A 26,315-nucleotide genomic window follows, 5' to 3' on the forward strand; every position below is an offset into this window, starting at 1 on the left:
GGACTTCATCCGTTGTGTGTTTCAGTTGTAATTCAGAAGAAGACTGAAGACTGCAAACTGATCTTTGCCTCTTTTATTATGTGTCTTTTCCTAATTTGACTGTGTCCTGCAGGATGGAACATAACAAGTTCCAGTGTGGATGGGGCCACTTTGCTGTTTGTCAGGAGGACTTATTCCAAGACTCACCAATCATTCATTTAAATATGCATTTGCAAACTGATCTTTGCTGCTTTTATTCTGTATAATTTTGTATTTGACTACATCCTGGTCTGGAGATTAGAGATTGGAATTGGATCACAGAATATCAGATGTATGGAGGAAAGGAACCTGCCAAAATCAAAAATAAATGAATAAATAAATAAATGACTCAATAAATAAATAAATATGCCATTAAAAGTAGCAAAAATTAACATAAAAAATAAATGTAGTCATTAATTAATTGATCAAATGTAACATAAATTGATATTTCTGATATACGTTGCTTTTTTATTTATTTTTACTCCCCCATTCTTGTAGCAGAGATAAGGAAATCTCCACACGTTGCCCAGGCCAACCACATTTCCCGCAACAACCAGAGTATATTCTCTTTTACCGGCCCACTGTCCTCTGTCTCCAGCTCTTCTCTGATTTTCCCTTTTCCTTCTAGCTTTGTTCATCTGAAGATCGGGGAAGTTTTCCATGGTGTGTTTCTGTCATGATTCCAAGATCTTTGTTGACTTTATGTCATTTCCTAATTTGACTATATTCTGATTCCAACCCATCAATCATGTTTAAATACAAAATCAGCTCCAGGGTTAACGGTGCTACCTGTCTGTTTTGCAAGAACCCAAGGAGCTCTTAAATTAAGAGTCAAATTAAAAGTCAGTCAAATGGTTCCCTTTTTTAGAAGTGGGGATCGGAGGGTTTGCTCCAGTTATCAGGGTATCACACTGCTCAGTCTCCTCGGGTAAGTTTATTTTAGGGTGCGACTGTCGAACCTCAGACCCAGGAGGAACATTGCAGATTCGGTCCTGGCCGTGGAGCAGTGGACCAGCTCTTCATCTTCTTCTTGCGGGGCTGTTGGAGGGGTCATGGGAGTTTGTCCATCCACTCTACATGTCTTTTGTGGACTTGGAGAAGGCTTACAACCATGTACCCTGGAGAGTCCTGTGGGGGGTTCTGCGGGAATATGGATTGTTGCTACAAGCCATCCGGTCCTTGTATAACCAATGTGAGAGCTGCGTCCGTGTACTCGGCACAAAGTCAAACACGTTTCCAGTGGTTATTGGCCTCTGCCAGGGTTGTCCCTTGTCACTATTTTCATGGACAGGATCTTAAAGCGCAACTGAGTGGAGGATAATGTCCGGTCTGGGAACCTCAGAATTGTGTCTCTGCTCTTTGCAAATGATGTGGCTCTGTTGGCTCCATCAGACCTTCAGCATGCACTAGGGTGGTTAGCAGTCGATTGTGAAGAGGTTGGGATGAGAGTCAGTACCTCCAACCCTGCTGAAAAACAGGGGATTGCGCCCTCCGGGTTGGGAGTGAGTCACTGCTCTCAATTTACCAGTCCATCTACAATCCCACCCTCCCCTATGGTCATGAGTTTGGGTAGTGACCAAAAGAATGAGATCGGGAATACAAGCGGACGAAATGAGCTTCCTTTGTAGGTTGGCTGGGCTCAGCCTTAAAGAAAGAGTGAGGAGCTCAGACATCCGGATGGAGCTCAGAGTAGCCATGACTGAACCATGAGGGACCCGGGGCCCACTGCACCAGGAGGAACCCAGCGACTACTGCACCAGGAGGAACCCAGGGACTACTGCACCAGGAGGAACCCAGGGCCCTCTGCACCAGGAGGAACCTAGGGCCCTCTGCACCAGGAGGAACCAGGAATGCTGCACCAGCGTAAGGTCTGATAATAGCTCTGAGGATATCATGCCGGTACCTAACAGCAGTCAGGGTACCGTTGGCTATGACTTGGAGGTCTGTGCGACCCTACAAGGATACAGTATGCCTCCACAGACCATCACTGACCCACCACCAAACCGGTCATGCTGGATGATGTTACAGGCAGCATAACGTTCACCACGGCGTCTCCAGACTCTTTCAAGCCTGTCACATGTGCTCAGTCTGAACCTGCTCTCATCTGTGAAGAGAACGAGGCGCCAATGCGGACCTGCCAGTTCTGGTGTTCTCTGGCAAATGCCAATCAAGCTGCATAGTGGTATCTCCTCCGTGCTCTTGAGACTGTGCTGGGAAACACAGCAAACCTTCTTGCGACTGCACGTATGGATGTGCCAACCTGGAGGAGCTGGACTACTTGTGCAACCTGATTGGGCTGCAGGTACCGCCTCATGCTACAAGTAGTGACGAGGACACTAGCAGAACACAGAAGTAGAGAAGAACCGGTCAGGAAAAATGAGGAGAGAGCAGCTGTCTGTGGCCACTGTTACGTTATTACTGTGAGCTCTAATGAAGCGTCGGACACAGTGCTCTGCTCAACGTGGTGACAAACCCTTTATTTCCTTGTTGACCTCCTAACAGGAAGTATAACTCAGTACAACCACTAGGTGGTAGTGTAGGACAATAATATGTTGTAAAACACAAAAGCTGCATCTCATTTCCCGATTTTTTGCCTCCTCGTCTCATCGCTCCTCGATCCTCCGGCTGTGACCCGGAAATCGATCTCAGCGCTCCATCCTGAAGGACGTCCAAATTCCTAAAATGCATCTCGAGGAATGAGGATCAAGGAGGCTTGCCGGAGGAGCCATGAACGATGTATTTGTATCCTCCACGGAAGTTTTTTAGCGACCGACACGCCCCCTTATTGGATATCAGCTATTGATTGGACGCTGCGCCAATCAGACTGATCTGATACGTCAACATCACTGGAGTTTTGAAGGTTCAAATATCACATTACTGTTTTTCATTTTGTAATCCTTGGTAACTAACAGTGCGAGAGGCCATTTTACTTCAGAAATGCACCAGCGATTAAAAGCAACATTACTGGTAAAAATACTGCAAAACAAATATTTAGCATAGTAAATCAGACGTTAATTTCATGATGAGTCGAATACATTGGTGTGCTCTGTGTTGGGTTGTTTGGTGCATCACCCTTTTCGATGTGTTTCTAATCCTACATTATTATATGGGTATTACAGTGTTGTGCAGCCTTGGAGTGCACACTGGTTAGAAATACACTACATATATTTCCAGACCGTAAGTTCCTCCTCTGGTTCTTGGGAACTTCAGGGACTCTTCACATTAAAAGATTTACACACACAAACATGTCAAAACACCTTCTTTGATATTTATACATGGACGTTTATTTACAATATGCACACAATGAAATTTGATTGATATGTGATGGTAATGAAAGTAAATCATGAGATCAGAATTTTCACATTTTCTGGACACTGAAAAACTGATACTAATAATACTTGACTTAATGATAACTGGGATGACTGACTGGCTACTGTTAGACAGTTAAAATTATACTATTTCTGACAAAAAAGACCAGTGAAATGCCCCAAACCAAAGTTTTTAGCTAATTGATAAATGACCGAATGATAAATTGAACCGTCCAGTTATTGTGACTTTACAGGTCACACTAAGTTGTCACTGCAGACGTCCTCAGTTCAACAGTTGTTCCCTCCTCTCCCATTTCTCTCCTCTGCCAGGCTGGATCTTCAACAGGACGACAAAGGACAGACAAACGCTGGAACACAGGAACAAACAAAATGAGTAAGTTTACACACTACTTTAATAACTATATGGACATATATATATGGAGCTAAAAGCGTAGGACAGCCATCCTCCTCAGTCCACACCGAAGGATTTGGATGATGTATCATACAGTCCACCATACCCAACTACCCAGTATGACTGCATGGGCTTCAATCTCATCCAACACAGTGTAAAAGCTACACTATACTTCTTATCACACTATTTGAAAAAGTGAAACTGTGGTGGTGAGTGATATTGCAGAGCACCCATTGATGGGTGGCCATAGAATATAAGATTAAATCATAAATCAAATCAAAAACATTGAGCCCTTTTTGACGCATCCAGAGTTGCAGAAACGTCTTCTATGAACACTGACCTGTCTGATGGTTCCTGCTGTTGAACACATCTGTCCAGTTGCCCACAGTGGCACCATGAGAACAGAGGAGAGTGTAATGGTCCATCCTAGTGCGTACGCCCAGTCAGGGTAAATGTATCAGTCATTAATCCTGATGTGTTTGTAATCAACCAGGTACAGGATAAGGGAAATCTGTGAAGGTGGGGAGAGTAATGTTTGTGGAGGGAAAAAACAGCGTAAAAAGTTTAATTTAAAAATGTATTAGTACAGAGACCCTTTCAAATATCCTCAGTTATTCTGCACAAATACATCTTGCATTATTACTGGAAAAAAAGAGGAAAACTGAAGAAAAGCAAGACTAGTTTACTCCTGCTGGACTGTGAACACAGATTGTTGGTAGTAAACAGTTTGCCACAGCAAAAGAGGTTTTAGGTTCTACAGATTGATATGTATGTCAATGTGAGCTCTGACTTTCAGTCATGCTAGCAGCATGACAATGTCAGTCAGTCCACTTTGGTTCAGACTGAAATATCTCAACAAATGATGAGATGGATTAACATGATGATGAATCCTACCGATTCGGGTCATCGCCTGACTTTTCCTCTAGTGCCACGTTCGGGTTGACATTTTTTGGTTATGTCTCCATAACTATTAAATGGATTGTCATGAAATTTGGTTCAGACAGTCATGTTCTCCTCAGGATACATTTTAACCTTTCCTCTAGCGCCATCATCAGGTCAAATTTTTAATTTATCCTGCAAAAATAAAGGGCATCCTTATCATCCTCAGCTATAATTTGTCTTTAGTGTTAACTGACAAACTAAACTATGATGCTTTAACAACGCTCCCAGAACAGCTGAGCCCATGTACAGTCTATCAGACCAGCTAGCAGGGCCGTAGACTCGTCTACACTGGTCTTGTTATTTTGTTTCTGTTAAAACGTTTCTGACTCACCAGTGACAGCAGAGGAATGATGTATTTCCAGCACAGTTTGAAGAAAGCAGATGGTCTCTGTCCTGTCATGTCCTCAATGATGTTAATTACACGATCAGCACCTGATAGAAATTCACAGACTGTGCATTACACCAGTTCCAAAGTTATATAACGTTGTTTTATTAGCATTGCAGAGTATTGTAGCTAAAATAAGAGTGTGACCAAGGCAGAAGGATAAAGAATCTGGTTACATTCAGGTGATGCAACCAGTCTGACCAAAGCTATATAATGAAATCATAGAAACCCCTCAAGCATTTTATTCATCCTGTGTTTTGACTAGGGGCAGTTTAAAAAGACATAACGTCATAACTGATTGTTGAAAAAGACATTTGAAGCAAGGATATATATCATGAAAAAGGGATTCAATGTATTTGTTTGCATACCAAAACCCCAGGCCAGAGCCAGACACTCCGATAAAGCCATGAAATAGTTACAAGCTCTCGTAGCCCCATAATAATCAATCAGCTGGAATACGTAAATTCCTCCCTGCAGCAGGAAGAGACGATATGAGAAATAGTTTTAAAAACATTTTGTGACAATAGATGTTTGAAAGTACCCTCATGGAAATATTTCATTCACCTCAGTGACCAACGTCAGACTTATGAGGAAGTAGGATAAACAGATGAAAAGGGCAACCATCTCATGTCTTCCTGGTTTGCAAAACAGCTTCGGAAACAAGTCGCTTATTGAAGTGATAAAACTTTCGACCATCACAAACTGGGGATGAAATACAATTAGCAAACAATTCAGTTTTGTGCCTGCAATGCATTGGTAATTAATCACTAGGTAATGCAACAAAACCATCTTACTTGTGTGTCAACAGTCAGCAGAATAAGCATCAGGAAGAAGCACACAGACCAAAGCTGTGGCAAAGGCATCATAGCTATTGCCTGAGGGTAAGCAATGAAGGCCAAACCTGGACCTGTGAACAGGAGATAAACAAGAAAGACAAAGTCATTTGTATCTGGACTTAATATGAAATTTCAACAGCATGTCATATAGAATCTTTACCTGACTCAACCACAGTGTCAACGGTAACACCCTGTTTCTGAGCCATGAATCCAAGTACAGAGAAGACGACAAATCCAGCAACAAAACTGGTCCCACTGTTCAGCAGACAGAGCCAGAAGCAGTCCCTAGAGGCCAAAGAGAGACAATAGACCCTTGTCAAAAAGAGGACATTCCTATGAACACTTGCAAAGTAAATGTCTTGTAATATATTGTCTTTAAATGATTCTGTAATCTGACAAAACCTTCTTCTAAAATCAACACAGTATGATATTAAAGTTCTTGTGATATCGGACATGTACATACTTATAACAGTTGTTGTTGTACTCATTATAGCTCGCCAGGACAAGCAGACTCCCTTCAGTCAGGCTGTAGGAGAAAAATACTTGAGATCCTGCTTCTATCCAGACCAGTAATGTAAGAAAAAGTGTATTATATACTGAAATAGGTGTTCTAGTTTAACGTTCAATGTGATTCCTAACAGTAATTCAGAGATGCTTGATTAATCGGGGCCCTAATCAGGAGGACTCAGGAGGAGGATGTCACCAAGGAGCCAGCCAGCCATTTCCCAGCCAGTGAACCAAACCAAACCAAACCCACACCTTAATAAGTGTGCGCCATTATCCACCATTTGTATTATTCACCATGTTGAGACAACATAGACACACAAAAGACACAAAGCTCTTGGAGAAAGTTTATAGATTCAGAGTGATGCAGCCAGAAGGAGGGTAAGGGAGAACTGCAGGCTTTTTGCTTTGAATGTGTGGCCATTCAGAACGGTTATAAATACTTTTGCCTTTAGACGTGGTTGGAACATATTACAGTTAAATAGATTAATAAACCCTTAAGAAGTATCTTAAAACATTTACACAGATTTTAATTCTACAGTTGGATCAAATAAACAGGCCACCTCAAGGTTAGCCAGGTGGTTCAGGTCTGGATACAGGTAGTAGTAGATCCCCTCCCAAGCTCCAGGGAGAGTCAAGCCTCTGATGAGCAGCACCAGGAGCATTACGTAGGGGAATGTGGCTGTGAAATACGCCACCTTAAATGAAAAGAAAATTGTTAAAGGGACTGTTTGTAACTTTTTAAGCGTATAAATGTAGCAGGTCGGCACACATGCGCGTTCGCATATGTGCGTTCGGTTGTGGCCGGAGCCTCGTCTCCGCTGCCTGCTCTCCTTCACTCAGACAGCGCGCGCGTCCTCGCTGTCTCGCTCCACCTCTAGACTTGAACGCGCGCTCACTCCACACTGCAGAAGAGTTAGTTTAGCTCTGAGAATATCTAGTGAATGTAGAGTGGACGTTTGTGCAGAAATAACTGCTGCAGCTCCTCCAGACCAACAGAGGTTTCCCGTGTCTTGTGAAGTGACGGGGCTCCTCAACGAGTTACGTTATCATCTCGTTACCAACCGGGTGCCGGTGTCTTCGGCTGCCGGCTGCGGTCGGGAGGCGATAACGTAACTCGTTGAGGAGCCCCGCTGCTGAAGCCTGCGCTGAGCAGGAAAAGTCAACACTAGGATGAGCACTGATTCATGGAGAGACCTTCGTCTGGTCAGCTAACATTACTGCCAAGCAGCTGAAATATAGAGTGCTATTGTGCTTTTAGCTGACGTGTGTCGCCTCACTGTTTTGAGCGATGCTTGTTCATGTCTATGTAGAGTGAGCAAGCGCGAGCTCGACGCTGACTTTCATTGATTTCAAGGCCACCGTTGTCGCTGTTAAGCAGCATTTCTGAATCTTACAAATAGTCCCTTTAAAGGTTATTGATGATTATATGCATCACAAATGCATAGATATGTCAAATGTTTCTGTCATGGTCTTGGGTTTTGGTTGTGGTTGTGGTCCTGAGGATTGGTGCTGCGATTTTTCGTTCACCAGAGGCTGCAACAAGCTAATATTTCAAATTTCATTATCTGTTTTTTTTGGACGGACAGCGGTGATTTCACTGTTACGGTTCGTGCTGAACTAAAGTTACTGCTAGTCAGGTGAGTAGAACGGCAGCTCGCCGGGCTCGCCTGGTCCTTTCCTGTGTTGTGGGCTCTCTGCTCTCGGAGGAATGCAACAGTGAGTATATCTTTTACATTTTGTTAAGTTAAGCTACTGCATGGTAGCTTTTGTTCAGAGTGTTGTTAAGTTTATCGGGCAGTGCTTGAGTGCGCTTCTGCCGTATAATAGCTTGTGTGTAGAGTGAGGACAGCGGCATGCTTGCATTGTAAGACATTTGTGTTTTGTTGAGTTTGCCTTTTTTAGGCAGATGCCACAGTCCTCCGCCTTTTGTGGTCCCTCCTTCTAAGCCCTATATTGCAGAGCTCCAGAGGTGCTGGGCAGACCCTAAGTTCTTCCATCACACCAGTGATTGCAGAAACTTGGCTGCCATGCAGGAGGCAGGTAGCTATGGTTTAGACCGTATGGCCCCGGTCGAACCTACCATTCCCTCTTTAATAGTATCCCTAGATGAGGCTGTCAGACCTGATGCCCTCCATCCCCGTCCTCAGTGTCGACTGACTGATGATCTCCCTGCTAGGAGTGATAACATAGCAGCATGGATGGGGCGTATTGGTAATTCACTTTCTCATCTTATCCTGGCTCTGTCTCAGAGCCTGCAGGAAGCTGGTGTGGACCCCTCTGCTCAGACTCTCAGTGATGCATCCCTTCAGGATTTTGCTTTCATGTCTTGGGAGCTTGGAAGGTTGATGTCAACCGTGACGCTGGCACGCCGCCAGGTCTAGCTAGTGCAGTCCCCTCTGTCGGAGGGGTGTCGTCGCACCGTCCGTTCCCTTCCAGTGGTTCCAGGTCAAATGTTTGGGCCGGCTGCTCGACAGACATTAGAGCGTAGTGCACAAGCAGATAGAACAAGCAGTTTGCTGACCTGTGGCGGAGGGATCTTTTGCCACCTGGTCCCAACCATTCTTGTCCACCTGCTTGCCCAGGTGGACAAGCTAGAGCCTCTCGCTATTCTGAGCACTATGATCATTGTCGGCATGCTCCTTCCCGGCCGGCTTTACAGATGCCAAGAGGACCAGCCCCCAGTGGTCGCCCCACCAAACGTTGTAGGGGGTGGGGGTGGGGAGGGGCAGACCTGAGGCCTGAGGGGCCATTTCTCGCAGAAGCACTTCAGCTACTGGGAGAGGGAGACCACAGACCCTTGGGTGGTATCCACACTGTCCAAGGGATACACACTACGGTTCCGATGCCGGCCACCCACTTTCTGCGGGGTCAGAATGTCTGTGGTCAGAGATCCCGCAAAATCCCTGGCCCTCAGCCAGGAACTAGTATCCCTCTTAGAGAAGACACCATAGAGCCTGTAGAGTGGCATACAGGGCTTAGTGGGCTCTATTCAGTGTATTTTCTAATTCCAAAGAAGGATTGCAGGTTTCGCCCAATCCTAGACCTCAGGGGGTTGAACAAGTTGTTAAAGGTTCTGCCATTCTGAACGTTACGGATGGATTTTTGTTTGCCAGTTACCTGTTTGCTGTTACCCGCCTGCATTTTGGATTCTCAGTTTTTTAAGCCTTTTGTCTATTAAATATTTTACTGCACCAGTCAGCCTGCTGTTGTCTGTGTTTGGGTCATCCCTGCTTGTTCTGCTCTCCAACTTGTGACAGTTTCCATGAACCTGCGTCCGCTGCCTGCTTGACACCAACTGCTACCACCATTAATTAATTCCGTCTGTACGAGGGACTACCAAGGCTTAGTGACAAAGTGGCAGCCTGGAGAATGAGACTTCTCGGTCAACGCACGGGCGTCGATCACAGGGACGTCCCACACCAACATACATGGACGTACTGAGGAGAGATGCTGGACAGTGCTGGCGAGCTAGCCAGATGTATGGAGGACTGAGACAGCTGGAAGCTCCGCTGGAAAGCCCGTCTGAGGACGACCCAATGATATCAATTCCGATAGTTGTATTATCACTCTTTTACATCCACTGCTATTGGTTTTTGTTATTAGTCCTACTTGTATTAGTTATTACAGCGGCTGTGCTATTATTGTGGTTGCTTCTCTCTCTCTCTCTCTCTCCCCCCCCTGGTTCTGCTCCAGGTTTCTTTCCACTAATCGGGGAGTTTTTCCTGGCCACAGCGCGCTTGGTGGATCTTGTTGGGTCTCTAAACTATGGTGTACGGTCTAAGACCTGCTCTATATATAGAGCGTCTTGAGATAACTTCTGTTATGATTTGACGCTATATAAAAATAAATTGAATTTAATTGAATTGAACCTTTCCAGAAGACCTGACACCTTTCCAGATACTGAAGTAGCAGAAAACCCAGCAGGTGAGAAGACACAAGGCCAGCTCCCATCTCACACTGCCCAGCTCCTCAATGCCTCCAGACATGCCCAGCACCCGCCGCCTGAGGAGAGGGGAATTTAAGAGGCACATATGATGTGACACAAAGTGCTGAACAGAGACATGGAATGATAGGATATGTAGATTGTCACTGAGTTTATCTACTTATAAAGGCCTGTACTACGAAGCAAGTTCAACATACCCAGGGTATCTTCTCGTTATCTGGCTTCACTTACTGTAAGAGCCACAATGTGTGAAATATAAGTTAAAATTCATAATTTCTAGTTATTGTAGCTGACTTAGGTAATGTTTAAAAAGGTAAAGAGACAAATGCATGTATTTTGAATTTTGATGATTTATACTCCCTTTAATATAGTGAGAGAGTGAGTGTGCATTAGAGTTGGGAGGCAGAGAGCTGTGTTAGGCACGGGAGCACATAGATTTTCTACCGTGTGACACTGTAATATCTAACTTTTTTCAGTAAACGTTTTAAACTGGATTACATCTCCTGTCATTCGCGTCAGACTGAAGTTACTGTGCCTACAGCTCGTTTGTGGCTTATTTTTGGGATCCAGACGGAATTTCACTACACTTACCCTAACAAACGAGATCCCGCTAAACTCTACTACGAAGCTGGTTATCAACTCGGTAAATCAACCCAGGGTTTTCCAATCTCGTTATGAGAGCGTGCACATGAACGGGTCGGTGTTTGCAGCATCTGACCAATCACAGACATGGACAAGTCTACAGACAGACAGGCAGAGCGGCACATTCTACAAAGAAAGAGTAAACTATAATAGACAAATACGAAGTAGTTAAACACATAATCCAGACTAAAATTAACACAGTTGAAGCTGCAAAATGCAGGAAGAACAGCTGGCAAAAGAAAGAACTCCGGATGTGTGAATGTGTAAATTAACAGACTTATTAATTTAACGGAACACTCAAAAGTCAAATATAGTCGTCTAAATATAAATAGTGTTTAAGAGTGTAACAGATGACTGGATTACTCATCTTTTTACCCTGTGTAACAGGATGCGTCTATCATTATTTAAACCTCCTTTCAGCTGCGTCCCCCTCTGGCGGTGTGATACGGACACAAGACCAAGTAAAACAAATATATATAAAAATATAAATCAAAGCGGTAAACACCCACAACATAAATCCAGCTGCCCTTCCTGCATCTGTCAGTTTAAACTGTGTTGTTTTTAGTCTGGATTATGACTTAAACTTCTTCATATGTGTGTAATATTATCATACAATCACCACACTCAGCTCTGATTGGTCAGTAGGAGGTGCTTTTATATTAGTTGATCTCTTATCTGGAACATAACCTGCTCCGGAGCAGGTTAGCTATTCAGCATCAGTTACCATGGAGATCTACCCCGGTAAGAAGTAAACCAGCTTCGTAGTACGGAAAACCCTGAGTTAACCCTGAAGTTACCTCGCTAATGCCAAAATCCTGCTTCGTAGTACAGACCTCTGGTGGTTTATCATTTTAGTGAATAACAGCAAGAAGTTTGTCAACTAAAAACCACACTTTAGCACAATTGACTACTGTGTTTTAGATCACATGCTGTGACCATTGAGTTAAGACCCTATCAAACTTTTTTTCCAAGCTTTAACTTAAAGTTAACTTAGTCTTACCTGTATTCCAGGCGTTCTCACAGGTGGCCCAGAGGAGCTGGGATCTGAATGAGAACACCAGGTAGAAGAGAGCCCAGGCTTCAATTAAAACGTAGATGAAGCAACTGTATGAAATTATCAGTGATCCAAATCCAATTCCTACAGTAGAAATACAAACCACAGTTTTAGAAACAGCACCTGTTGAGGCATTAAACATTTACAAAACAGCTTGAATGATTTGGAGATAATTGTCATTTCTTGTCTTGGTGTAATAGCCTTATGTATAAAGTGTGATTTTGACTTTTTTTCTTCTGTTTGCTGCACATTTTACTTCAACTCAAATCAACTCACCTTGTGCCAGTGGACACAATTTCCTCCAAGACGTGATGAATCCTTCCTGGGTGAACTGGCCAACTGAAGTCTCCAGTAGGAACAGAGGTATCCCACACACCACAGCTAACAGACCATATGGCACCAGAAAGGCACCTATGTATGTAAATAGAGATATATGCATGTATACCTGTAGGAATTACAAGATAATTCAATCAGCTCTTTAGTTCAGAATTTGTATGATTCACCTCCACCATTCTTGTAGCAGAGATAAGGAAATCTCCACACGTTGCCCAGGCCGACCACATTTCCTGCAACAACCAGAATATATTCTCTTTTACTGGCCCACTGTCCTCTGTCTCCAGCTCTTCTCTGATTTTCCCTTTTCCTTCTGGCTTTGTTCATCTGAAGATCAGGGGAGATTTCCATGGTGTGTTTCTCATATCATTCCTAAATCCTTTGTTTATGATTACAAGATCTTTGCTGATTTTATGTGTCTTTTCCTAATTAGCCTATATCCTGATCTCAACCAATCAATTTTCCTTAAATACAAAATCAGCTCCGAGGGTGCTTCCTGTTTATTTTGCAAGAGCAAATGTTATTCAGTCATGACTCATCAGTTCTTTTCCTAATTTGACTATTTCCTGATCTCAACCAATCAATTTTCTTTAAATACAAAACCAGCCCCGAGGGTGCTTCCTGTTTATTTTGCAAGAGCAAATGTTATTCCTTCATGAATATGTATAATTCACCTCCACCATTCCTGCCTCAAATGTAGGAATATCTCCAAACGTTTCCCAGGCTGACTACATTTTCTCCAACAATCAGAATATAAAAATATATATGATATACAGTATGTAAGGATTACAGTGTGCTGTGATGCCAGAATGTTGCAGATGTTGTGTTGTGATGGCTTCTGCTCTAAAGATACTTTATGTATTTTTTGCAAAGGTCAAGAGTGAAATTTAAACCTCTACTTTTAAACCAACATGGAAGGGAAGTCGTTAAAGTGCTCTTCACGCTACAAAACAATGTCAATTTGAACATCTTCAATTCTATGAGAACTGGGCAAACTTCGTCTGCTGATGAAGATCATGTGATACGATTGAAAGCTCCTGAACAGCTACTACACGGACCTTGAGGTGGGATTATTTTGCCAATGCAACCGGTGCTCACTTCCAACTCATCAAATCTCGCCTTTCTGGTAAGTGAACCTCGGCATCAGAAACCGACGCACGGAGGCGCCCTTTAGCAACAGTATGTGATGAACCGAGCTTTCAACTAACTTCAATGTAAACCCACCTGCGGCGTTATTCCAACATTAGTCAGAACGCGCAACGTAGTATTAATATCCTTTCAGGGTGGGCGGGGGCTGGTGGTAGTTGGGTCAAAAAACAAGACTTTCAACCATGGATGTATTAAGAGAACTGGATATAGCGTTGGAGGTGGGGCCCCGTTCATTCCTATGAAAGTTGCTCAGTGGCACATGAAGGCAAAATGGCTGGACTTCCGCCTGGAAAAGTACTCGGATCTTCCGGCGATCTTCCGCATCCATTGGGCCCATGGAACATGCGCAGGAGCGTCCGCTCGGTCACATGGCTCGATCACAGGGTCCCAACGTCACGCTTTTGTCACGGCTTGCGCTGTCTTCACGGTCTGGGTCTCGTTCACATGAACGGGGGAAGGGAAATAATTCTGGATTCAGCTATTAGTGCATTTTACAACTTTTAGGACCTGATGATTTAAAGGGACTGTTTGTAACTTCTTACATGTATAAATCATTGCGGGTCGGTGTCCCATGCGCGCTCGCGTTTAACTACGCTGTTCAGACTCAGACCCCACACAAACTACACGGAAGCACCAAAACCTCTTGGTTGTATCTAGTGAAGCCCGTCTGTTAAACAGTGTTGGCCGCGGTCGGAGGACGCGGGGGAGACCGTAGCTTTGGTCTCCAGGACCGGAGTCTCTGCTGTACTCTGCTCCTCTGCCTGCCTTCACTCACACATAGCGCTCATTCTCACTATTTCGCTCCACTCTCATGTGCATGCACGCACACTCCACACTGCAGAAGAGTTAGTTTAGCTCTGAGAATATCTAGTGAATGTACAGTGGACTTTTGTGCAGAAATAACTGCTGGAGCTCCTCCAGACCAACAGAGGTTTCCCGTGTCTTGTGAAGTGACGGGGCTCCGCAGAGAGAAACGTTATCGTCTCCGACCAAAACTCCGGTGTCTCCCCTGTTCCCTCCGGCCGCGGTCGGGAGGCTGAAGCAGTTCATGTCTATGTAGAGCGAGCACAAGCGCGAGCGCGAGCAACAGGACGCTGACTTTTGTTGACTTAACAGCTACAGATGTCGCTGTTAACAAGCAATTCTGATTCTTACAAACAGTCCCTTTAAATACAGGCTATTCAAGTGTTCATACTAGAAGTTGATTGACCTCAAAAACCATTATCCGCTGAGTTACAGACGTCTCTTTCCCAATGTAAGTCTATGGGAAAAAGTATTTTTGGGCCCAATGTTATCATGTGACGGACATGGAAGTGTAGTACCGCCGTTTGGCCACTACGAAAATGGGATCCATGACTGGCGCTCTTCCTGGGGGCTTGCTTTCAACCAGGAGACTGGTGTTTGTGTCCCGTGTGAAACTAAAAGTAAAGTTGAATTATTTTGTCATGTCATGCTTTAATCGTGTGACTCATCGGTATCGTCAGTCACGTGAGTCGTTAGTCAGTGAAGTTAACATCAGCCACGACCGTTTCCTAACCCTACCTTAGTGTTTGTGATGCTAAAACCTAACTTCCCGTGAAAATGGAAGTTTATTTTTAAAGGACACTGCATTTAACGAGCATATTGTGACACGCCGTCCCTGGTCCGTCCAAAAGTAACGCAAGAGGGGTACCCCGTGTGTCGGTCTCCGATGCCGAGGGGCACTGACCAAGTGGCGGTATTTGACGAGTTGGGAGTGAGAATGTGTTGCAACATGCAAGGTCGAGCATTAACTCTGAACGTCATCAGCTATGATACCTTTACCACGTCTGGACTGTCTGCTTTTCCTGATGCTTATTTTCCTCAGTGTTGACATACATGTGTGATATTTTGTTCAAATTCCTATTGATTGATAACCAGTGCCGGCACATCATAAGCTTGTTATAGTTTGCATACTTGTTAAGTAATGCAACCTGTTTCCGAAGCTGTCATGAGAACTTTATTCTCATCACCCGTTCATACATCTGAAAGTACTTTGAAACTACTGTCTACTACTGTCACAAAATGTTATTCAGAATTAACTTTGCTATTCAAAACTTGTCTTTAGGGACAGATTTACATGTTCTAGTTTATGTGTTTCGGCTGTCAGGATTTATTTGAATGTCTGGCATTGAGTTGGATTTTTGGTGAGCAAAGAAACATTCATATTCTATCACATTTTATTTTGTAATTGGACTATTTTTATATTCATTATGTCATTTGACTGTTTTTTTACAACTGCGCAGTAGATGTCCTTTTCAGTGTTCATTTATTACGTTTTTCTTTTCCATAAATACTGCCCCAAGTCAAGCATTAACATGAGGATAAATACTCATAATTTAAGTGTTCATTACTTCAACTGGTTTTTGGATTGTTTTGTAACATTTATAATTCCAATATTTTTATATCGTGCAAATGGACCTCATGTACAATCCAGCTTTCTATCTTGAGCTGGACTGTGGCCAGACACTTGCAAATTCAGGTCTGGTCCTGCACTTGGCTGTAACTCCATTTACAGTTCATACATCTGGAGAGCATCCTCATCAGCGGGTGAAGCTCATCAGCGGATGTATTTTTAACGTAAAATTTGTAGTTTGAAGGTGGACAACACTTTTATGAAAATGTTTTACTCTTGTTTTATCCAATCTGTCTTGACCTTCTCTTTTATCAGCTGGTATGAGTTGCTTTCCCTCAAAAACAGGAACAGGTTGCAGGCCATAGTCAAAATGTGCAGCAAAATTGCAGGCACCACCCTGAATGACTTGACTCCTCTGTTCCAAAGCAGGACCTTGAAGAAGGCTCAGTCAGTCCTAGCTGATCCTAGCTGATCCTAGCCATCCCCTTCCATTGAGTACAGGTTGCTCCCGTCAGGCCGCAGATACAGTTTGCCTAAATGTAGGACCAATAGGCTCAGAAATTCTTTTGTTCCGACTGCCATTGTTTTACTAAACAATGCCCTGTAATGTTTTATGTTGCAAGCTTTTGTATTTATTACTTTTAATAGGCTATTTATTGCATTTATTGTTGTGTGTTGGCTGTGTGGTACTGCTGACTGTACAACAAATTGCCCCTAGGGGATAATAAAGTTTTCCTTGACCTTGACCTTGATCTGTCTAAATGCAACACTAAACATAAGAGACATATTCCTATCTTACTATTCAAACAACTTTTGGAGAAAGATGGGAAACCAAAAGAAAAACATGGTTGAATATATGATCTTTTCTTTTATATATGTGATCAAGCTCATCTCTCAGCTCAAAGGGTTTAATTTAAAGATACAGAAAATGTATATAATTAGGATGAAACCTGTAATTTTACATTACTGTAAAAATGTACAGTAAGATGACTTTTTGCATTACTGTACATTTAATAATCTTTTGCAACTAGTACTGTAGATAACCTGCAAGATGGAAACAGATGGAGAGTCCATTTTACTTCAGAAATACAACAGCGAAGGCAACATTGCTAAACAGAGTAAACTTAACACTTAACCACTCCCTCAACTTTTTCTTTCCTGGATCAGTGTTTGTCCATCCTTTGTCTTGCCACTCTTCAGTAGCCTGGAAGAAGAGGGAGCTGCTGCAGCAGCAACTTCAGGACACCTGCAGAGACTAGTTACATATGGTAAACAACATATACAAACTATATACTAATCTATGTGTTCAGATATTTAAATTATTTAAAAAAAAACATTAATATGTTTAGACTTTTTGATGTGGGATTACCCTCCTCTTTCAACTGATAAAATAATCATTAAATGTGGTGAATTTCTAGATGGACATATTTTCAGTTTTTAGCCACACTTTTACCATTTACATAAAGTGAATGAGGAGGTGATTTTAGCATCATATTGGCTGTGATGGTAGGTTCATTTTTTTTTTTTTTTTTTTTAATTTTCTAACCATAAATTTGAATAGCAGAGTTGTTTATGGTGGTTTATTCTGTGAACTAAAATCTCATTATAAATGCTTATATCCTTTGAGCTGCATGTCACACATTTCTGAGCATGTATATTTTACATATTGAAATGTTTTTGTTTTTTTTCCTAAAATGCAAAGAGCATTGTGTAAAGTAAATCTACACACTATAAGACAATAATAAGCAAGACACAGACAGCTGTCAACTAATAGGCTTAATTGTACGCTGAGCCCTTTGGTACACAGTAAGGGTTGGGTGGAGGGTCGCCTATAAGTATGTAACTCAGTATTATAAATTAACACCTCAGCCTGCTTCCTTCTTTTTGTGTGTCAGAATGTGTGAAGGTATGAAGAGTACAAAACCAGCTCATATTACTGAATAACACTCCCATTTATTCTACCAGTCCCATACATGATGAACAGCAGACAATGTGGTCTCTGGGGACTTGTTGCTCAAGGATAACCAGACTACCCTGTTAGCTCACACAGAAGCACCACACCCTTTTCCTCCCAGTACGAGGCCCGTAGAACTGGTATTTGGATTAGCTCAGCACTCCAACATGAAAAAGGATATCCCTCACTGTTTCAGGGAGTGGCCAGAAAATGTGTTCAGCCACTCATGGTTTGCCGTGGCTTTTGCTCCATTATGGCATCTGTTGAATGAGGTCAGACATGATGCATTTTTATTTAGGAGGTCTCACAGCTGCGGCTCCCTCTCTTAAAGACAGCTGAGTCACAGGCTTCAGTAATATCCTCTTTTGGGTATAACAATAGCACCAGTGTTCAGCATACATTTTCCTTAAAGCAGCTTACATAAAACATGTCTTCCACTCTGTGTGACATCGGTGTCAGTGTTTCACTCAAGCTTTATCACACTTATATTCAGTGAAACATTCAAATCTAAGAAGCAGTTTTTTATGGCTGCATTTCAAATGGAGGATCTTGTTTCATTTCACACACATTTTCCTGTAATTCAGCGTAACTTATTTGGTATTCTGGGAAACCCTGGGCTCTTGAGTAGAAGTTAGCTTTATGGGTTAGACTGTGTAGCTAATGCACACCATGCTTCATGTATTGATGGACTGGCAAATCATCACGTTTGGGTTTTTTTATTCATCCATCCAACATTTTCTCAATTAATCTGACAGGGAATTTACTACATAACAAAATATATTGATATTGAAATGTAATATTAAGATATACTGCTACAAAGGATTTTATCCACATCACCCTCTCCTAATACTGTTGCTTAAAGTACTGCATATGATCATTTTGTTAGACTTTACCAGTAGTCAACTGCATTTCAAGGGAAAATACTGACTTTATTGACTTTACTGGATTAAAATAGCTCCAATTTGACCAGCTATATTATAAAAATTGCTTCTTTCACATTCATGCAAAAATAATATTAATTCAATATTATATTATATAATAATTTATCACTGATGGGGGGCATTCAACTAGTCTAAAGAGAACTTTTACTTTTTATTTTATTGTATTTTTTTCTGGTAAGACTTTTATACTTTTACATAAATTACATTTTCAATGCAGGGGTATTTTAACATTGTGACATTGCTACTTTTAATTAAATAAATTATCCAAATACTTCCTCCAACACTGATTATATGCAGTGGTTGAAGGAGCATTCAGATCCTTTACTTAGGTAAAAGTAGCAATACCACAGTGCAGAAATACTCCATTACGGGTAAAAGCACTGTCTTTAATCTTTTTACCTGCCCAAGTTATATAATTGAGTTGTTTCTGATGCTTTAACACATCAGCAGCATCCAAGATGGATGGATGGACATTTTAACTACTTTGTATATTGTTGTTTTGTCTCATCTATAACAATGGATTATATCTTCATCAACTGATAACATGTTTGGATGTAAAATATTTATCTGCAAAGTAAAGATTATAGGTGTCAGATAAATGCAGTGAAGTAAAAAGTACAAATAATACTAATTACAAGTAAGTGGACTACAGTACTTAAGTAAATGTACTTTCCACCACTCTCCTGCTCAGAAATAAACAAGTAAATGTCTAAGTAAACGATGAATGTATATCATTGTGTTTCATTTGAATATTTCTTGTTGTTTTTAGAGGTTGATAGGTGTTTTTATTGATGTTCACTGGTTACTGACAGTAGTGGAATTACTCAGATATTCAGTAGCAATACCACAGTGTAGAAATACTCTTTTACAAGTAATGACTTCAACATTTCATTTGAATAAAAATTAAAATTAAAATTAAAAAAAGTGTTAGCATCAAAATATAAAATATCAAAAGTAAAAGTAGTCATTATGTGGAATCATGAGCCATATATTTAAATACATTAATGTACACACCACTTTAATGTTGAAGCTGGTAAAGGTGGGGCTAATTTTACAGCTTAATCTATAATAATTCAATAATTATCATTCATTTGATTATCTGAATCTGCAAAGTAACCAGTAACTAAAGCTGTAAAATAAATGTAGTGCTGTAAAACATACAATATTTGCCTCTCAAATTTAGTGGAGAAGCATGAAATGGAAACACTCAAGTGAGGTACAAGGTGCCTCAAAATTGGATTTAAGTAATAGTATTTGAGTAAATATACTTTGTTATTTCCCACCACTGAATACTCAGTATTTAAATTCAATAACAGAATGTTTTTTTAATTAATTAAAAGAACATAATACAGATTTATGAAGGGGATATTGTACAAATAAAACAATAACAAAAGAGCCAGGGGTACATGACACTAGACAAAAATATCATAAAACATACAGATGTGACATGTAAGTGTCTTGATCTAGCTTTTTTGTTAGTCATATTAGAAAGTGGTTTCACATATTGCTCAACATCCTTCAGGAAAAGTGTTTTATTGTTAAATTTACATTTATGAATGAAACATTTTGCCAACATTACTATGAAATGCCAACAATAGGTGTACAAACCATTCATTCAATCATTTACAAACCAAATCTACAATATGGGGTGGCTGTGGCTCAGAGGTAGAGCAGGTCGTCCACCTATTGGAAGGTTGATGGTTCTATCCCCGGCTCCTCCAGTCACATGCCGAAGTGTCCTTAACCCCAAATGTCTCCTGAAGGCTGAGCCATCGGTGTGTGAATGAGTATTTACATTAGATCCTGATGGGCAGGTTGGCTCCTTGCATGGCAGGCTCTGCCATCAGTGTGTGAATGGGTGTGAATGGGTGAATGTTGACATGTAGCATAAAGCTCTTTGAGTGGTTGAAAGACTAGAAAAGCACTATATAAATGCAAGTCCATTTACCATAACATCTGTTTGAAATAGGGCACCTTTGGCTGTATTATTATTTTGGGGAACAATTTGTTCTCCATACGTATCCAGGTGCAGGGCTAACTTTTATATTACATTGTATGTAGATAAGAATTATCTGTAAATGAACAATATCCCCTCCCCACTGAGAAATTGACTCACCAGCAGAATCTGATTCTGAACCCATCTCTCAAATAAAAGTGATTTGTTCATTAACAAAATGTCTCTATTATTCCAATAAGATACATGTGTGATGAAAAGTTGTGCTTATAGCCTATATATATATATACATATATATATATAGGCCTAGACTGGAAGGACATGCTAATGGAATACAGATAGTTTTACAGGGAGAATGGCTGCATTATAATTACACCTTAAAATAAAGCTCAGACTCATCAAACGAGACAAATGTAATGGAGAATACAATTCCACATGGAAACAGGATTTTTTTTATACAAACAACAGAAAGCCAGTGGGGATGGGAGCGCCGAGGTGACGTCATTGTGATCCACATCCACAGAGGTGACGTCATTGTGATCCACATCCACAGCAGCAGGAGGGGCGAGGTAGCAGCCAGCCGCTGATACACCGCTCCACCGCTGATCCACCGGTATCATGGCTTCCTAACAGCAGGGGGAAGTGATTGAGAGGAAAACAAGGAGTTTTGTTGAAAGCCCGACAGATTGTCGGCCTCCCCACAACCTGAGCTCGGGACAGAGGGGCTCGGGCTCCCTGTTCGCCCCCAGCAGCCGCCTCTAGGATCCAGGATCTACTTTAATTTCAGTGGTGAAGCTACCGTGAATAAACGGTGAAGATGGCCGACCCGGCGGAGTGCACCATCAAAGTGATGTGTCGTTTTAGGCCCCTCAACAGCTCCGAGGTGACCAGAGGAGACAGATACATCCCCAAGTTTCAAGGGGAAGAGAACGTGATTATCTCGGTGAGTTGTTGTGTATTGAAGAGCTTTAGTTCCCTAAAGGACAGAGCTCTGTGTCTCAGTCAGGACGCCATGTTGGAGAGTCTGGTAGCTAGCGGCAGTTAGCTAACGTTAGCTTGTTAGCTTTCCGTTAGCTTGTTAGCTCGCCGTTAGCATGGCTGAGCCGTTCCCCGCTGCGGTGTTGCGCCGGCCCAGAGGCTCGAGACAAGCTGCTGCTGCCACCAACACACTCCATTGCGTTTCAACTTCCTACTCCAACGCTCTCCAGCTCATCAGTTCATGGATAGTTGCTGGTCATATTCAATGTAACATTTGTAAAAGCCAGTTCAGTTTGTGTTGGCGTCAAATGTCCCTTCTCTTAGTGTCTTAGTGTCCCTGTTCTCAATGTCCCTGTCTGTCCCGGCTAGCGAGCTGTCACTCAACAAAGACACTCACACACACAGTGGCTGGCTCAGGTTAACATGTCGCCAGCATATGTCCACTGCACTGTTATCATGACATGAATCAACGAGTAGCCGTGCATGTGGACCGATAGAGCTGTTAATAGTGGCCGGTGTGCGTCAGCAGAACGAGTCTAAGCCAGCTTTGATTCAGTAGAGGCTAACAGGCTAGCAGGCTAACAGGCTAGCAGGCTAGGCCAGCTGCTAGGTGACAGATTAGCCGGCCTTGGCTAGATGGCTACTTTTAATACTGTTGCTTAATTCAAGCTAACATTAGCTAGCTGACCTGCTGGCTTCATAAGCAACCCTTTTTATAGACCAAGTTGAAATAAGCTGTAATATAACAGAATGATAACAGCCTCTGTTAAGGAACAGGAAAAGCAGACAATGGTCACGTCAACATAATGTCATTGGCAGTGGAAATGTCAAGTAAGTGTGTCTGCAGGCCAGTGGTGTCCTGTTGGCCTTCAGTGAGTGGACACTTTACACTTAATAACCCAACATGTTCCACTACATATTCACTTCATCTATTTACTTTGAATGAGAATGATCAGGTTGGGATCAAACCAAAGTGAGTTGTCTTTGATTCTATTAGTCCTCTAGTGACACAGATCCAGCACTTGATCAGGATAATGGCGTGAGAACAGTTTCCACTATGATAAAACAGGGAAATGCCTTTTCTAATGTAATGCCATGTTGCCTCCACTTTACTGAATCAATAAAGAAATTGCCCTGAGGTCAGTTTGCAGATGTGCACTTGATACTTTCTCATCATACGCCTATATACAGTATGTCTGAAAAAGGCACTGTTTACACAACCTGTGTTCATGCCATTACATGCCTTGACACAATATCTGTATGGCAGCATTTAAAATCATGCACAATAGGAAAAAGGTTGGTCTTTTTATACCCCTTATGACTGTAGTATTCAGGAAGCATAACAACAGTATAAAAAACAGGCTGACATCTCAAGTTTTGACACGCTAAATGTGCAAAAGCCCATGGCACAGCATTTGAAAATTGTTAAACATTAGGTTTCCTTAGCAACATTATCATTCTCTTTGTGGACTTTGTGTTTTTGCTCACCTATGCTTTAAAAGAGTTTACAAGGCAATAGAAACTGATCTTAAATTGCCTTCACAAAGTTGCAAGTTTCGGCTGAGTGGATATGAATCACATCCTCTTTGGAGTTAAACTACTCATTTAGGTGGTGAATTTAGAATACAGCAAGACTATTCATTTTCTGTCATGCAAAACAGTGAAGACTGTTGAAGCTGTGGTGACTTCTTGAATAGTTTTGCTGACACTGACTTGAGGCCTTTAACTAATAGCAAGTGTACTGTCTGTGCCCCTCAGGCATGATATGGCCCAGCCCAATTCAGAGTGCCAGTCATAGTGCCAAAATACCAGTCACATTGTGAAGGACGCAAGTGTTGCAGGGCAGAGCCTTGTAGCCTTTGCTGGTGCATCTGCAATATGTACAACACTTTCAGTGCCCATAAGCAGCAGCACAGGCCTCCTGAGTAATCCCCCTGTGTTTTCTCTCCTGGTAACCAGCTGTTCGACCAATCAGAGTAGGCAGTTGGCCGGGCGCTGGGCGATCTCTCTGGGTGGGGAGGGTAATTATTATGGTGATGTACTTTGTTTTGCAGATGCTCTTATCAAGGGTGACTGACTCACTTAGCTCATATTTGTATCCGTTTTAAAACAATCTAGGGTGTGGACCCGGTATTAGGGCTGAAGCCTAAACAGCGGTGCTCAGCCAGTGGTGAAGCTGACCAAACTGCGCGTTGTAAAGACGTCTAACAAGCAGCTTTACCATTGCAGTCATTGGCGATGCTGCTTTGATGCTAGCAGATATTCATGTAGATATTCCCTACACCAGATATATTGCTCTCCCAGAGCATATTCCGGCAGTACGCCCTTACTCAGCTGTGGCTCACTTAAAAGTCCTGCCAGTCTTTTGCAGGAAAGGGAGGGAGACAAAGTTTCCAGAGGAGGTGGTATGGGTGTCGTAACATGCTTAGTTTGCCAGCGTAGTGCGAGTGTGCAGCAGGTGAATTATTCATGCATCCGTTACTTCTGTGTCAGTTGTGCACATAAAAGATCAGGTCATTCCCCCATGCTTTGCTGTCACATCTTCTATTTGTATACAGTAGCCTGGGATACCCCCTCCAAGAACACGACCCAGCTACTTTTAGTGTAATGGTGGATTCACGCAAGACATAAAAGGAAATAAAATGATTAGAGAGAGAGAGATAAGTAAAAGTGCTCCTAATGCATTTAAACAAGTAAATAACAGAAGCAATTGACACCTGTTTTTTCCTCACAGCTGTGTATCAGGAAGCAAGGTGGCCAACAAACCCAAATTGATAAAACATGGAATACTGATCTATTTTGCCTAGCAGCACAAATCCAATTAGATTTCATGCATCATACAATGAGCATCATGTGGATGCTGCAGAATAACCTTGGACTGTGTGTTACGGTCTCTCCTGAATGGCTTAGCCGTGGCAAGTATCATAACAAAGACATCAGGAAGCAGGAACGTGACAGAGCACTTATTAATACTTTAACAATGCTTTTCACTGTAATTACATTTTCAGCAAGTAATCCCATTAGACAGAAGTGTAGGTAACAAGGCCAGTAGCAGCTGTAACAATGAGGACTTTAAACTCGGGCTATGCCATTGTTTGCTGACAGTGTCTGGCAGGCGTGATAGTGGCTCAGTGCTCTTGTTCTGGACAGGGTTAATTGCCAGGATGTGGCTAGCTGGACTGAATTAACAACGTCTTAAGATGCTGCTGCTGTGTGTTGCACTGGGCTGTGCTTTAGATGTGACCGTCTGTCAGGGGGGATTAAGAGCCAAGTGCAAATTGAGGACATCTCAACTGTAGTAGTCTGAATAATTCTAGTACTGGTAAAGGTGCCTATAGTTTTTAATGTCAGGCAGTGAGATATTTGTGGTTTCACCTTGAGTTATGAATGTGTTAACATGTCCTAAAGTTAGTCCTAATCAATGGCGTCTTCAAGGTAACACCAGCTGCTTGTCAACATTCTCAGCCTTCTCCTGCTCTTACAGGTGTTAGCACTGAATCAATAACTAATCTTGCCACCTGGGGTATCACATGTGAATGGGGCTGTTTTGTGCTTAAACTACACCACAGCTAGAATCCCACCCACCAGGCTGGAGACAAGATGAGTCAACTGGGATTTTAAACCTCTAAATACAGCGTGCCATCTCAGTTGAACCTTAGAATTGCTTGTGGCATCAATTTCTTTACCCTGCGGTTGCCTTGTTAAATCCAGCTATTGATTGCTATCTCACTGGAATTGTGCTTTGAAGTTTTCATTAGCCCATAGGATATCACTTCACTCGTGCTTGTTTGGAGTAGGCTGGCTCTTTAGCCAGTGGGAAAAGCTCAGGGTCTAATTTAGTTCATTATAAATGCTGTGCCGAGATTGTTGGAGAGGAGTTCAAATGGGACGGGAGATGTTGTATCAGGACAGCTAACTTTCAGAGGTTAACTTGCAGTGAGCAGAGGATGAATTAGGTTGAGAAAGTCAAATAGTGACAGTTTAGGAGTGTCCTGGTGGCAAGACTGACCATGTAACGCAACACCCGCGGTTTGAGTCTGGATCTTTGTTACATGTCACCCCTCCAATTAGGGCTGGGACGATACACCTATCTCCCGATTCGATATTATTGCCATACTTAGGTACCGATTCGATATGTATTGCGATTCGATATTATGATTTATTGCGATTTTGTTAACATTTTGTAACACTAGACCATGGGAAAATGTTGAATCATACACTTCTTGGGACTTTTACTTTGGAAAATATCCAAGTTAATCCAGTAAAAATGTTTGATTTTCAGCAAGTATGTAGTCAGATATGTCCTGAAGTCAAATATATCAGTCATTGTCAGGAATTATTTATAAAAACAATTCCAGCAACCTAAAAATCAAAGAATAAAATTTCATAATGTATAAATTAAGTGGTATTTTCTTTTTAATTTCTAAGGGACATGTAATGTATTATACTTCTGATGAATATAATCCAATAAATCTTATTTCGATACATGTGTTTGTATACAGTACCGTTTATTAATACCTTGTTTTGATAACCGGACATAGTCACACGTGTATACTTCCGCCAACTTGGCTAGGTCCGTTGCTAG

General features: G+C 42.0%; 2 protein-coding genes and 2 long non-coding RNA genes across 5 annotated transcripts in view; 2 read left to right on the top strand and 2 right to left on the bottom strand.

Annotated features, from left to right (window-relative positions):
* The window catches only part of LOC119498801 (sodium- and chloride-dependent GABA transporter 3-like), a 44,362-nt gene extending 31,616 nt beyond the window's left edge, over positions 1-12,746 (bottom strand). Inside the window, exons 1-3 of the mRNA XM_037787870.1 lie at positions 12,551-12,746; positions 12,324-12,458; positions 11,994-12,131 (exon numbers count right to left, since the gene is read on the bottom strand). Of these exons, the coding sequence (XP_037643798.1) occupies positions 11,994-12,131; positions 12,324-12,458; positions 12,551-12,731 (454 nt within the window). The 5' untranslated portion in view covers positions 12,732-12,746. The remainder of the gene's footprint in view (positions 1-11,993; positions 12,132-12,323; positions 12,459-12,550) is intronic.
* LOC119498806 lies at positions 782-13,950 on the top strand. Its single transcript, XR_005209188.1, has 3 exons — positions 782-793; positions 8,799-8,806; positions 13,702-13,950. It is a non-coding gene; the product is annotated as an uncharacterized LOC119498806 (long non-coding RNA).
* On the bottom strand, positions 3,306-6,488 carry LOC119498805. 2 transcript variants are annotated; one of them, XR_005209187.1, is made up of 7 exons: positions 6,365-6,488; positions 6,062-6,186; positions 5,860-5,972; positions 5,630-5,767; positions 5,012-5,112; positions 4,079-4,249; positions 3,306-3,694 (listed from the first exon to the last, which is right to left on the bottom strand). It is a non-coding gene; the product is annotated as an uncharacterized LOC119498805 (long non-coding RNA). The 2 variants fall into 2 exon arrangements; XR_005209186.1 differs by having other exon boundaries at positions 5,607-5,767.
* A 7,345-nt stretch (positions 13,951-21,295) lies between the features above and the next one.
* Positions 21,296-26,315, top strand: part of LOC119498237 (kinesin-1 heavy chain) — a 28,936-nt gene continuing 23,916 nt past the window's right edge. Inside the window, exon 1 of the mRNA XM_037786884.1 lies at positions 21,296-21,695. Coding sequence (XP_037642812.1) covers positions 21,570-21,695 — 126 coding nt within the window. The 5' untranslated portion in view covers positions 21,296-21,569. The remainder of the gene's footprint in view (positions 21,696-26,315) is intronic.

Source organism: Sebastes umbrosus, chromosome 12 (genome assembly GCF_015220745.1).
Source record: "Sebastes umbrosus isolate fSebUmb1 chromosome 12, fSebUmb1.pri, whole genome shotgun sequence".
Lineage (NCBI taxonomy): Eukaryota > Metazoa > Chordata > Actinopteri > Perciformes > Sebastidae > Sebastes > Sebastes umbrosus.